This window comes from Pseudophryne corroboree, chromosome 2 (genome assembly GCF_028390025.1).
Source record: "Pseudophryne corroboree isolate aPseCor3 chromosome 2, aPseCor3.hap2, whole genome shotgun sequence".
Classification (NCBI taxonomy): domain Eukaryota; kingdom Metazoa; phylum Chordata; class Amphibia; order Anura; family Myobatrachidae; genus Pseudophryne; species Pseudophryne corroboree.
The window spans coordinates 196168648-196181118 of record NC_086445.1 but is presented as its reverse complement, the minus strand read 5'-3'; the positions used below and the strand labels follow the sequence as shown (position 1 = coordinate 196181118).

General features: G+C 47.1%; 1 protein-coding gene across 1 annotated transcript in view; it reads right to left on the bottom strand.

Moving 5' to 3' along the window:
- Positions 1 to 12471, bottom strand: part of NCKAP1L (NCK associated protein 1 like) — a 616762-nt gene that overhangs the window by 531242 nt on the left and 73049 nt on the right. Inside the window, exon 7 of the mRNA XM_063952202.1 lies at positions 103 to 240. Within this exon, the coding sequence (XP_063808272.1) occupies positions 103 to 240 (138 nt within the window). The remainder of the gene's footprint in view (positions 1 to 102; positions 241 to 12471) is intronic.

Below are 12471 nucleotides of genomic sequence, written 5' to 3'. Positions count from 1 at the left end.
CCCTCCTGGTGGGAGGTATGTAAGTATCATTCAGGGATGCAGAACCAAACCATGACCAAACTGTACACTCCTTCTCTACTGATAACCATTTTCTTATCTTACCATGTCTGAGGTACATGGGGAAATCATTGCTGCAGGATTGCTAAGAAGACTGAACAGTTGAGCCCCTCTCCATTGTTCTCCTGAATGAGATCTCCGACAGAAGAGGAAGTGCGTGGACATCAAGGCATTAGTTACTGTCTGGGTTAGAGCAAGACAAATTAATGCCAGTTTACTGAACTTCAGCAAAACATCTAAGGACAGAATTTATAAAGAGTGACAGTAATTATGAACAGCGAGACTAATATGCTAATTTGACTTAATGATAATATGTACAGATGGAGCCTATGTTATCTTGGTTGGCTGAGGCGTTAGTCGCGATCGGGCATATGCAGGGTGCCTGGGCGCAAGGAGGCGCGCCTAGTCGTAGGGAGGCGCACAGAGTGTTTGGCATTACCTTTGAGTGTAGTACCTGCGATCATCCACCAGATGTCGCTTTTTAAAATCACCATTGCGCATGCGTGTGGTCTCCATTAAAATACAATACTGAACTACAGAGTAAGAACTACTTTACTGGTGCGTTTCATTATGCTACAATATGCAATACATACATACATACAATACAGTATGTCATACAGTATATAACAGTATATACAGTACAGACGCAATAGTACAGCATATACAGATGCAGTACATATATACAATACATTATGTCATACAGTATATAACAGTATATACAGTACAGACGCAAATAGTACAGCATATACAGATGCAAACGAACATGTTACAGGTACAGTATGGTCTACTGATTTTAGGGATATGTAAGTGTCCAAATCCCATAGTATTAAGTATAATGGGGAGAGATAAAAGCTCCTCCCTAAGTTCCTGGATGCCAAATCACTGTGCTTAGTATCACTGTACAGTATTTTGTATTTGAGTACTAAATAGCACGAACAGATTGTAATGTACTCTGCTGTAAAGGCTACAGCAGCAAGTGTTATCTTTATAAGTATAATGGGGAGAGATAAAAGCTACTCCCTAAGTTCCTGGATGCCAAATCACTGTGCTTAGCGTCTCTGTACAGTATTTTGCATTTGAGTACTGAATAGCATGAAAAGCTTGTAACGTACAGCGGCAAGTGTTATCTTTCTAAGTATAATGGGGAGAGATAAAAGCTCCTCCCTAAGGTGGTCATTCCGAGTTGATCGCTAGCTGCATTTGTTCGCAGCGCAGCAATCAGGCTAAAAAATGGCAGTTCTGCGCATGCGTATGCGGCGCAATGCGCACGCGCGACATACAGGCACAATGAACGATGCAGTTTTGCACAGGGTCTAGCGATGCATTTCAGTTGCACTGGTTACCGCAGAGTGATTGCAATGAAGTGGGCGTTTCTGGGTGGCAACTGACCGTTTTCTGGGAGTGTTCGGAAAAATGCAGGAGTGCCAAGGAAAACGCAGGCGTGGCTGGGCGAATGCTGGGCGGGTGTGTGATGTCAAATCCGGAACTGAATAGTCTGAAGTGATCGCAAGCGCTGAGTAGGTTTTGAGCTACTCTGAAATTACACAAAAAAAATTTGCAGGCACTCTGCGATACAACCGTTCGCACTTCTGCTAAACTAAAATACACACCCAGTGGGCATTAGTGTTTACAAGGCTGCTAAAAACTGCTAGCGAGCGATCAACTCGGAATGACCCCTTAAGTTCCTGGATGCCAAATCACTGTGCTTAGCGTCTCTGTACAGTATTTTGTATTTCTCTAACGTCCTAGTGGATGCTGGGGACTCCGAAAGGACCATGGGGAATAGCGGCTCCGCAGGAGACTGGGCACAAAGTAAAAGCTTTAGGACTAGCTGGTGTGCACTGGCTCCTCCCCCTATGACCCTCCTCCAAGCCTCAGTTAGATTTTGTGCCCGAATGAGAAGGGTGCAATCTAGGTGGCTCTCCTGAGCTGCTTAGAGTAAAAGTTTAAATAGGTTTTTTATTTTCAGTGAGACCTGCTGGCAACAGGCTCACTGCATCGAGGGACTTAGGGGAGAGAAACGAACTCACCTGCGTGCAGAGTGGATTGGGTTTCTTAGGCTACTGGACATTGGCCCTCATTCCGAGTTGTTCGCTCGGTATTTTTCATCGCATCGCAGTGAAAATCCGCTTAGTACGCATGCGCAATGTTCGCACTGCGACTGCGCCAAGTAACTTTACTATGAAGAAAGTATTTTTACTCACGGCTTTTTCTTCGCTCCGGCGATCGTAATGTGATTGACAGGAAATGGGTGTTACTGGGCGGAAACACGGCGTTTCAGGGGCGTGTGGCTGAAAACGCTACCGTTTCCGGAAAAAACGCAGGAGTGGCCGGAGAAACGGTGGGAGTGCCTGGGCGAACGCTGGGTGTGTTTATGACGTCAACCAGGAACGACAAGCACTGAAATGATCGCACAGGCAGAGTAAGTCTGGAGCTACTCTGAAACTGCTAAGTAGTTAGTAATCGCAATATTGCGAATACATCGGTCGCAATTTTAAGAAGCTAAGATTCACTCCCAGTAGGCGGCGGCTTAGCGTGTGTAACTCTGCTAAATTCGCCTTGCGACCGATCAACTCGGAATGAGGGCCATTAGCTCCAGAGGGACGATCACAGGCCCAGCCATGGATGGGTCCCGGAGCCGCGCCGCCGGCCCCCTTACAGATGCTGAAGCAAGAAGAGGTCCATAAATCGGCGGCAGAAGACTTTCCTGTCTTCATAAGGTAGCGCACAGCACTGCAGCTGTGCGCCATTGCTCTCAGCACACTTCACACTCCGGTCACTGAGGGTGCAGGACGCTGGGGGGGGGCGTCCTGGGAAGCAATGAATTTACCTTAGTTGGCGAAAAATACATCACATATAGCTCCTGGGCTATATGGATGTATTTAACCCCTGCCAGTTTTCCAGAAAAAAGCGGGAGAAGAGCCCGCCGTGAAGGGGGCGGGGCCTATCTCCTCAGCACACAGCGCCATTTTTCCCACACAGCTCCGCTGGTAGGAAGGCTCCCAGAATCTCCCCTGCATCCTGCAACTACAGAAACAGGATAAAAAAGAGAGGGGGGCACTTATTTGGCAAAATAACAGATATAAGCAGCTATAAGGGATAGACACTTATTGTAAGGTTGTCCCTATACATATATAGCGCTCTGGTGTGTGCTGGCAAACTCTCCCTCTGTCTCCCCAAAGGGCTAAGTGGGACCTGTCCTCTATCAGAGCATTCCCTGTGTGTGTGCTGGGTGTCGGTACGTGTGTGTCGACATGTATGAGGAGGAAAATGATGTGGAGGCGGAGCAATTGCCTATAATGGTGATGTCACCCCCTAGGGAGTCGACACCTGAATGGATGGCCGTAATTAAGGAATTACGTGACAGTGTCGGCACGTTACAGAAAACTGTTGACGACATGAGACAGCCGGCAGCTCAGTTAGTGCCTGTCCAGGCGTCTCAAACACCGTCAGGGGCTACTAAACGCCCATTACCTCAGTGGGTCGACACGGACCCAGACACAAACACTGACTCCAGTGTCGACGGTGAAGAAACAAACGTATTTTCCAGTAGGGCCACACGTTACATGATCACGGCAATGAAGGAGGTTTTGCACATCTCTGATACTGCAAGTACCACAAAAAGGGGTATTATGTGGGGTGTGAAAAAACTACCCGTAGTTTTTCCTGAATCAGATGAATTGAATGAAGTGTGTGATGAAGCGTGGGTTACCCCCGACAGAAAACTGCTAATTTCTAAAAAATTATTGGCACTATATCCCTTCCCACCAGAGGTTAGGGCTCGTTGGGAAACACCCCCTAGGGTGGATAAGGCGCTCACACGCTTATCAAAACAAGTGGCGTTACCGTCTCCAGAAACGGCCGCCCTTAAGGAGCCAGCAGATAGGAGGCTGGAAAATATCCTTAAAAGTATATACACACATACTGGTGTTATACTGCGACCAGCAATCGCCTCAGCCTGGATGTGCAGTGCTGGGGTGGCTTGGTCGGATTCCCTGACTGAAAATATTGATACCCTGGACAGGGACAATATATTATTGACTATAGAGCATTTAAAGGATGCATTCCTATATATGCGAGATGCACAGAGAGACATTTGCACTCTGGCATCAAGAGTAAGTGCGATGTCCATTTCTGCCAGAAGAGGATTATGGACGCGACAGTGGTCAGGGGATGCGGATTCCAAACGGCATATGGAAGTATTGCCGTATAAAGGGGAGGAGTTATTTGGGGGCGGTCTATCGGACCTGGTGGCCACGGCAACGGCTGGGAAATCCACCTTTTTACCCCAAGTCACCTCGCAGCAGAAAAAGATACCGCCTTTTCAGGCTCAGTCCTTTCGTCCCCATAAGGGCAAGCGGGCAAAAGGCCACTCATATCTGCCCCGGGGCAGAGGAAGGGGAAAAAGACTACAACAGACAGCTTCTTCCCACGACCAGAAGCCCTCCCCCGCTTCTGCCAAGTCCTCAGCATGACGCTGGGGCCTTACAAGCGGACTCAGGCACGGTGGGGGCCCGTCTCAAGAATTTCAGCGCGCAGTGGGCTCACTCGCAAGTGGACCCCTGGATCCTGCAGGTAGTATCTCAGGGGTACAAATTGGAATTCGAGACGTCTCCCCCTCGCCGGTTCTTGAAGTCTGCTTTACCAACGTCTACCCCCGACAGGGAGGCGGTATTGGAAGCCATTCACAAGCTGTATTCCCAGCAAGTGATAATCAAGGTACCCCTCCTACAACAGGGAAAGGGGTATTACTCCACGCTGTTTGTGGTACCGAAGCCGGACGGCTCGGTGAGACCCATTTTAAATCTGAAAACCTTGAACACTTACATAAAAAGGTTCAAGTTCAAGATGGAGTCACTCAGAGCTGTGATAGCGAACCTGGAAGAAGGGGACTACATGGTGTCTCTGGACATCAAGGATGCTTACCTCCATGTCCCAATTTGCCCTTCTCACCAAGGGTACCTCAGGTTTGTGGTACAGAACTGTCACTATCAGTTTCAGACGCTGCCGTTTGGATTGTCCACGGCACCCCGGGTCTTTACCAAGGTAATGGCCGAAATGATGATTCTTCTTCGAAGAAAAGGCGTCTTAATTATCCCTTACTTGGACGATCTCCTGATAAGGGCACGGTCCAGAGAACTGTTAGAGGTCGGTGTAGCACTATCGCAAATAGTACTACGACAGCACGGATGGATTCTAAATATTCCAAAATCGCAGCTGATTCCGACGACACGTCTGCTGTTCCTAGGGATGATTCTGGACACAGTACAGAAAAAGGTGTTTCTCCCGGAAGAGAAAGCCAGGGAGTTATCCGACCTAGTCAGGAAACTCCTAAGACCAGGCCAGGTGTCAGTGCATCAGTGCACAAGGGTCCTGGGAAAGATGGTGGCTTCTTACGAAGCGATTCCATTCGGCAGATTCCACGCAAGAACTTTTCAGTTGGATCTGCTAGACAAATGGTCCGGATCGCATCTTCAAATGCATCAGCGGATAACCCTATCTCCAAGGACAAGGGTGTCTCTCCTGTGGTGGTTACAGAGTGCTCATCTCCTAGAGGGCCGCAGATTCGGCATTCAGGATTGGGTCCTGGTGACCACGGATGCCAGCCTGAGAGACTGGGGAGCAGTCACACAGGGAAAAAATTTCCAGGGCTTGTGGTCAAGCATGGAAACGTCACTTCACATAAATATCCTGGAACTAAGGGCCATTTACAATGCCCTAAGTCAGGCAAGGCCTCTGCTTCAGGGTCAGCCGGTATTGATCCAGTCGGACAACATCACGGCAGTCGCCCACGTAAACAGACAGGGCGGCACAAGAAGCAGGAGGGCAATGACGGAAGTGGCAAGGATTCTTCGCTGGGCGGAAAATCATGTGATAGCACTGTCAGCAGTGTTCATTCCGGGAGTGGACAACTGGGAAGCAGACTTCCTCAGCAGACACGATCTTCACCCGGGGGAGTGGGGACTTCACCCGGAAGTCTTCCACATGATTGTAAACCGTTGGGAAAAACCAAAGGTGGACATGATGGCGTCTCGCCTCAACAAAAAACTGGACAGATATTGTTCCAGGTCAAGGGACCCTCAGGCAATAGCTGTGGACGCTCTGGTAACACCGTGGGTGTACCGGTCAGTGTATGTGTTCCCTCCTCTTCCTCTCATACCAAAAGTACTGAGAATCATAAGAAGGAGAGGAGTAAAGACTATACTCGTGGCTCCGGATTGGCCAAGAAGGACTTGGTACCCGGAAATTCAAGAGATGCTCACGGAAGACCCGTGGCCTCTACCTCTAAGACAGGACCTGCTCCAGCAGGGACCATGTCTGTTCCAAGACTTACCGCGGCTGCGTTTGACGGCATGGCGGTTGAACGCCGGATCCTGAAGGAAAAAGGCATTCCGGATGAAGTCATCCCTACCCTGATCAAAGCCAGGAAGGATGTAACCGTACAACATTATCACCGTATTTGGCGTAAATATGTTGCGTGGTGCGAGGCCAGGAAGGCCCCTACGGAGGAATTTCAACTGGGTCGATTCCTGCATTTCCTGCAAACAGGACTGTCTATGGGCCTCAAATTAGGGTCCATTAAGGTTCAAATTTCGGCCCTGTCGATATTCTTCCAAAAAGAACTAGCTTCTGTACCTGAAGTTCAGACGTTTGTCAAGGGAGTACTGCATATACAGCCTCCTTTTGTGCCTCCAGTGGCACCTTGGGATCTCAATGTAGTGTTGGGATTAGAGATGAGCGGGTTCGGTTTCTTTGAATCCGAACCCGCACGAACTTCACTTTTTTTTGCACGGGTCCGAGCGACTCGGATCTTCCCGCCTTGCTCGGTTAACCCGAGCGCGCCCGAACGTCATCATGACGCTGTCGGATTCTCGCGAGACTCGGATTCTATATAAGGAGCCGCGCGTCGCCGCCATTTTCACACGTGCATTGAGATTGATAGGGAGAGGACGTGGCTGGCGTCCTCTCCATTAGAATAGATTAGAAGAGAGAGAGAGAGAGAGAGATTGTGCAGACAGAGTTTACCACAGTGACCAGTGCAGTTGTTGTTAAGTTAACTTTTATTTAATATATCCGTTCTCTGCTATATCCGTTCTCTGCCTGAAAAAAACGATACACAGCAGTCACACAGTGTGACTCAGTCTGTGTGCACTCAGCTCAGCCCAGTGTGCTGCACATCAATGTATAAAAGCTTATAATAATTGTGGGGGAGACTGGGGAGCACTGCAGGTTGTTATAGCAGGAGCCAGGAGTACATAATATTATATTAATTTAAAATTAAACAGTGCACACTTTTGCTGCAGGAGTGCCACTGCCAGTGTGACTAGTGGTGACCAGTGCCTGACCACCAGTATAGTAGTATATTGTTGTATACTATCTCTTTATCAACCAGTCTATATTAGCAGCAGACACAGTACAGTGCGGTAGTTCACGGCTGTGGCTACCTCTGTGTCGGCAGTCGGCACTCGGCAGGCAGTCCGTCCATCCATAATTGTATAATTATATACCACCTAACCGTGGTATTTTTTTTTCTTTCTTTATACCGTCGTCATAGTCATACTAGTTGTTACGAGTATACTACTATCTCTTTATCAACCAGTGTACAGTGCGGTAGTTCACGGCTGTGGCTACCTCTGTGTCGGCAGTCGGCAGGCAGTCCGTCCATCCATAATTGTATTATTATAATATATACCACCTAACCGTGGTTTTTTTTTTCATTCTTTATACCGTCATAGTGTCATACTAGTTGTTACGAGTATACTACTATCTCTTTATCAACCAGTGTACAGTGCGGTAGTTCACGGCTGTGGCTACCTCTGTGTCGGCAGTCGGCAGGCAGTCCGTCCATCCATAATTGTATTATAATATATACCACCTAACCGTGGTTTTTTTTTCATTCTTTATACCGTCATAGTGTCATACTAGTTGTTACGAGTATACTACTATCTCTTTATCAACCAGTGTACAGTGCGGTAGTTCACGGCTGTGGCTACCTCTGTGTCGGCAGTCGGCAGGCAGTCCGTCCATCCATAATTGTATTATAATATATACCACCTAACCGTGGTTTTTTTTTCATTCTTTATACCGTCATAGTCAGTCATACTAGTTGTTACGAGTATACTACTATCTCTTTATCAACCAGTGTACAGTGCGGTAGTTCACGGCTGTGGCTACCTCTGTGTCGGCACTCGGCAGGCAGTCCGTCCATCCATAATTGTATTATAATATATACCACCTAACCGTGGTTTTTTTTTCATTCTTTATACCGTCATAGTGTCATACTAGTTGTTACGAGTATACTACTATCTCTTTATCAACCAGTGTACAGTGCGGTAGTTCACGGCTGTGGCTACCTCTGTGTCGGCAGTCGGCAGGCAGTCCGTCCATCCATAATTGTATTATAATATATACCACCTAACCGTGGTTTTTTTTTCATTCTTTATACCGTCATAGTGTCATACTAGTTGTTACGAGTATACTACTATCTCTTTATCAACCAGTGTACAGTGCGGTAGTTCACGGCTGTGGCTACCTCTGTGTCGGCAGTCGGCAGGCAGTCCGTCCATCCATAATTGTATTATAATATATACCACCTAACCGTGGTTTTTTTTTCATTCTTTATACCGTCATAGTCAGTCATACTAGTTGTTACGAGTATACTACTATCTCTTTATCAACCAGTGTACAGTGCGGTAGTTCACGGCTGTGGCTACCTCTGTGTCGGAACTCGGCAGGCAGTCCGTCCATCCATAATTGTATTACAATATATACCACCTAACCGTGTTTTTTTTTTCATTCTTTATACCGTCATAGTCAGTCATACTAGTTGTTACGAGTATACTACTATCTCTTTATCAACCAGTGTACAGTGCGGTAGTTCACGGCTGTGGCTACCTCTGTGTCGGAACTCGGCAGGCAGTCCGTCCATCCATAATTGTATTATTATAATATATACCACCTAACCGTGGTTTTTTTTTCATTCTTTATACCGTCATAGTGTCATACTAGTTGTTACGAGTATACTACTATCTCTTTATCAACCAGTGTACAGTGCGGTAGTTCACGGCTGTGGCTACCTCTGTGTCGGCAGTCGGCAGGCAGTCCGTCCATCCATAATTGTATTATAATATATACCACCTAACCGTGGTTTTTTTTTCATTCTTTATACCGTCATAGTGTCATACTAGTTGTTACGAGTATACTACTATCTCTTTATCAACCAGTGTACAGTGCGGTAGTTCACGGCTGTGGCTACCTCTGTGTCGGCAGTCGGCAGGCAGTCCGTCCATCCATAATTGTATTACAATATATACCACCTAACCGTGGTTTTTTTTTCATTCTTTATACCGTCATAGTCAGTCATACTAGTTGTTACGAGTATACTACTATCTCTTTATCAACCAGTGTACAGTGCGGTAGTTCACGGCTGTGGCTACCTCTGTGTCGGAACTCGGCAGGCAGTCCGTCCAACCATAATTGTATTATATACCACCTAACCGTGGTTTTTTTTTCATTCTTTATACCGTCGTCATACTAGTTGTTACGAGTATACTACTATCTCTTTATCAACCAGTGTACAGTGTACCGTACTTATACTGGCAGGAAAAAGAGGCAATTTGGAGGCCCTTGCACAAACTGGCTTTATTCTACCTAAGTTGCCCTCCCACAAGTGTGTACTCCGAAAGAGTGTTTAGTGCCGCCGCTCACCTTGTCAGCAATCGGCGTACGAGGTTACATCCAGAAAATGTGGAGAAGATGATGTTCATTAAAATGAATTATAATCAATTCCTCCGCGGAGACATTGACCAGCAGCAATTGCCTCCACAAAGTACACAGGGAGCTGAGATGGTGGATTCCAGTGGGGACGAATTGATAATCTGTGAGGAGGGGGATGTACACGGTGATATATCGGAGGGTGAAGATGAGGTGGACATCTTGCCTCTGTAGAGCCAGTTTGTGCAAGGAGAGATTAATTGCTTCTTTTTTGGGGGGGGTCCAAACCAACCCGTCATATCAGTCACAGTCGTGTGGCAGACCCTGTCACTGAAATGATGGGTTGGTTAAAGTGTGCATGTCCTGTTTTGTTTATACAACATAAGGGTGGGTGGGAGGGCCCAAGGATAATTCCATCTTGCACCTCTTTTTTCTTTTCTTTTTCTTTGCATCATGTGCTGATTGGGGAGGGTTTTTTGGAAGGGACATCCTGCGTGACACTGCAGTGCCACTCCTAGATGGGCCCGGTGTTTGTGTCGGCCACTAGGGTCGCTAATCTTACTCACACAGCTACCTCATTGCGCCTCTTTTTTACTTTGCGTCATGTGCTGTTTGGGGAGGGTTTTTTGGAAGGGACATCCTGCGTGACACTGCAGTGCCACTCCTAGATGTGCCCGGTGTTTGTGTCGGCCACTTGGGTCGCTAATCTTACTCACACAGTCAGCTACCTCATTGCGCCTCTTTTTTTCTTTGCGTCATGTGCTGTTTGGGGAGGGTTTTTTGGAAGGGCCATCCTGCGTGACACTGCAGTGCCACTCCTAGATGGGCCCGGTGTTTGTGTCGGCCACTAGGGTCGCTAATCTTACTCACACAGCTACCTCATTGCGCCTCTTTTTTTCTTTGCGTCATGTGCTGTTTGGGGAGGGTTTTTTGGAAGGGACATCCTGCGTGACACTGCAGTGCCACTCCTAGATGGGCCCGGTGTTTGTGTCGGCCACTAGGGTCGCTTATCTTACTCACACAGCGACCTCGGTGCAAATTTTAGGACTAAAAATAATATTGTGAGGTGTGAGGTATTCAGAATAGACTGAAAATGAGTGTAAATTATGGTTTTTGAGGTTAATAATACTTTGGGATCAAAATGACCCCCAAATTCTATGATTTAAGCTGTTTTTTAGTGTTTTTGGAAAAAAACACCCGAATCCAAAACACACCCGAATCCGACAAAAATAATTCGGTGAGGTTTTGCCAAAACGCGTTCGAACCCAAAACACGGCCGCGGAACCGAACCCAAAACCAAAACACAAAACCCGAAAAATTTCAGGCGCTCATCTCTAGTTGGGATTCCTAAAATCACACTGGTTTGAACCACTCTCCACTGTGGACTTGAAGTATCTCACTTGGAAAGTGGTAATGCTGTTAGCCCTGGCTTCAGCCAGGCGTGTATCAGAATTGGCGGCTTTATCCTATAAAAGCCCTTACCTAATTTTTCATACGGACAGGGCAGAATTGAGGACTCGTCCTCAATTTCTCCCTAAGGTGGTTTCAGCATTTCACTTAAACCAACCTATCGTGGTGCCTGCGGCTACTAGGGACTTGGAGGATTCCAAGTTGCTGGACGTAGTCAGGGCCCTGAAAATATATGTTTCCAGGACGGCTGGAGTCAGAAAATCTGACTCGCTGTTTATCCTGTATGCACCCAACAAGCTGGGTGCTCCTGCTTCTAAGCAGACGATTGCTCGTTGGATTTGTAGTACAATTCAGCTTGCACATTCTGTGGCAGGCCTGCCACAGCCAAAATCTATAAAAGCCCATTCCACACGGAAAGTGGGCTCATCTTGGGCGGCTGCCCGAGGGGTCTCGGCTTTACAACTTTGCCGAGCAGCTACTTGGTCAGGGGCAAACACGTTTGCTAAATTCTACAAATTTGATACCCTGGCTGAGGAGGACCTGGAGTTCTCTCATTCGGTGCTGCAGAGTCATCCGCACTCTCCCGCCCGTTTGGGAGCTTTGGTATAATCCCCATGGTCCTTTCGGAGTCCCCAGCATCCACTAGGACGTTAGAGAAAATAAGAATTTACTTACCGATAATTCTATTTCTCATAGTCCGTAGTGGATGCTGGGCGCCCATCCCAAGTGCGGATTGTCTGCATTACTTGTACATAGTTATTGTTACAAAAATCGGGTTATTGTTGTTGTGAGCCATCTTTTCAGAGGCTCCTTCTGTTATCATGCTGTTAACTGGGTTCAGATCACAAGTTGTACGGTGTGATTGGTGTGGCTGGTAATGAGTCTTACCCGGGATTCAAAATCCTTCCTTATTGTGTACGCTCGTCCGGGCACAGTATCCTAACTGAGGCTTGGAGGAGGGTCATAGGGGGAGGAGCCAGTGCACACCAGCTAGTCCTAAAGCTTTTACTTTGTGCCCAGTCTCCTGCGGAGCCGCTATTCCCCATGGTCCTTTCGGAGTCCCCAGCATCCACTACGGACTATGAGAAATAGAATTATCGGTAAGTAAATTCTTATTTTGAGTACTAAATAGCACGAACAGCTTGTAACATACTATGCTCTAAAGGCTACGGCAGCAAGTGTTATCTTTATAAGTATAATGGGGAGAGATAAAAGCTCCTCCCTAAGTTCCTGGATGCCAAATTACTGTGCTTAGCATCTCTGTACAGTATTTTGTATTTGAGTACTAAA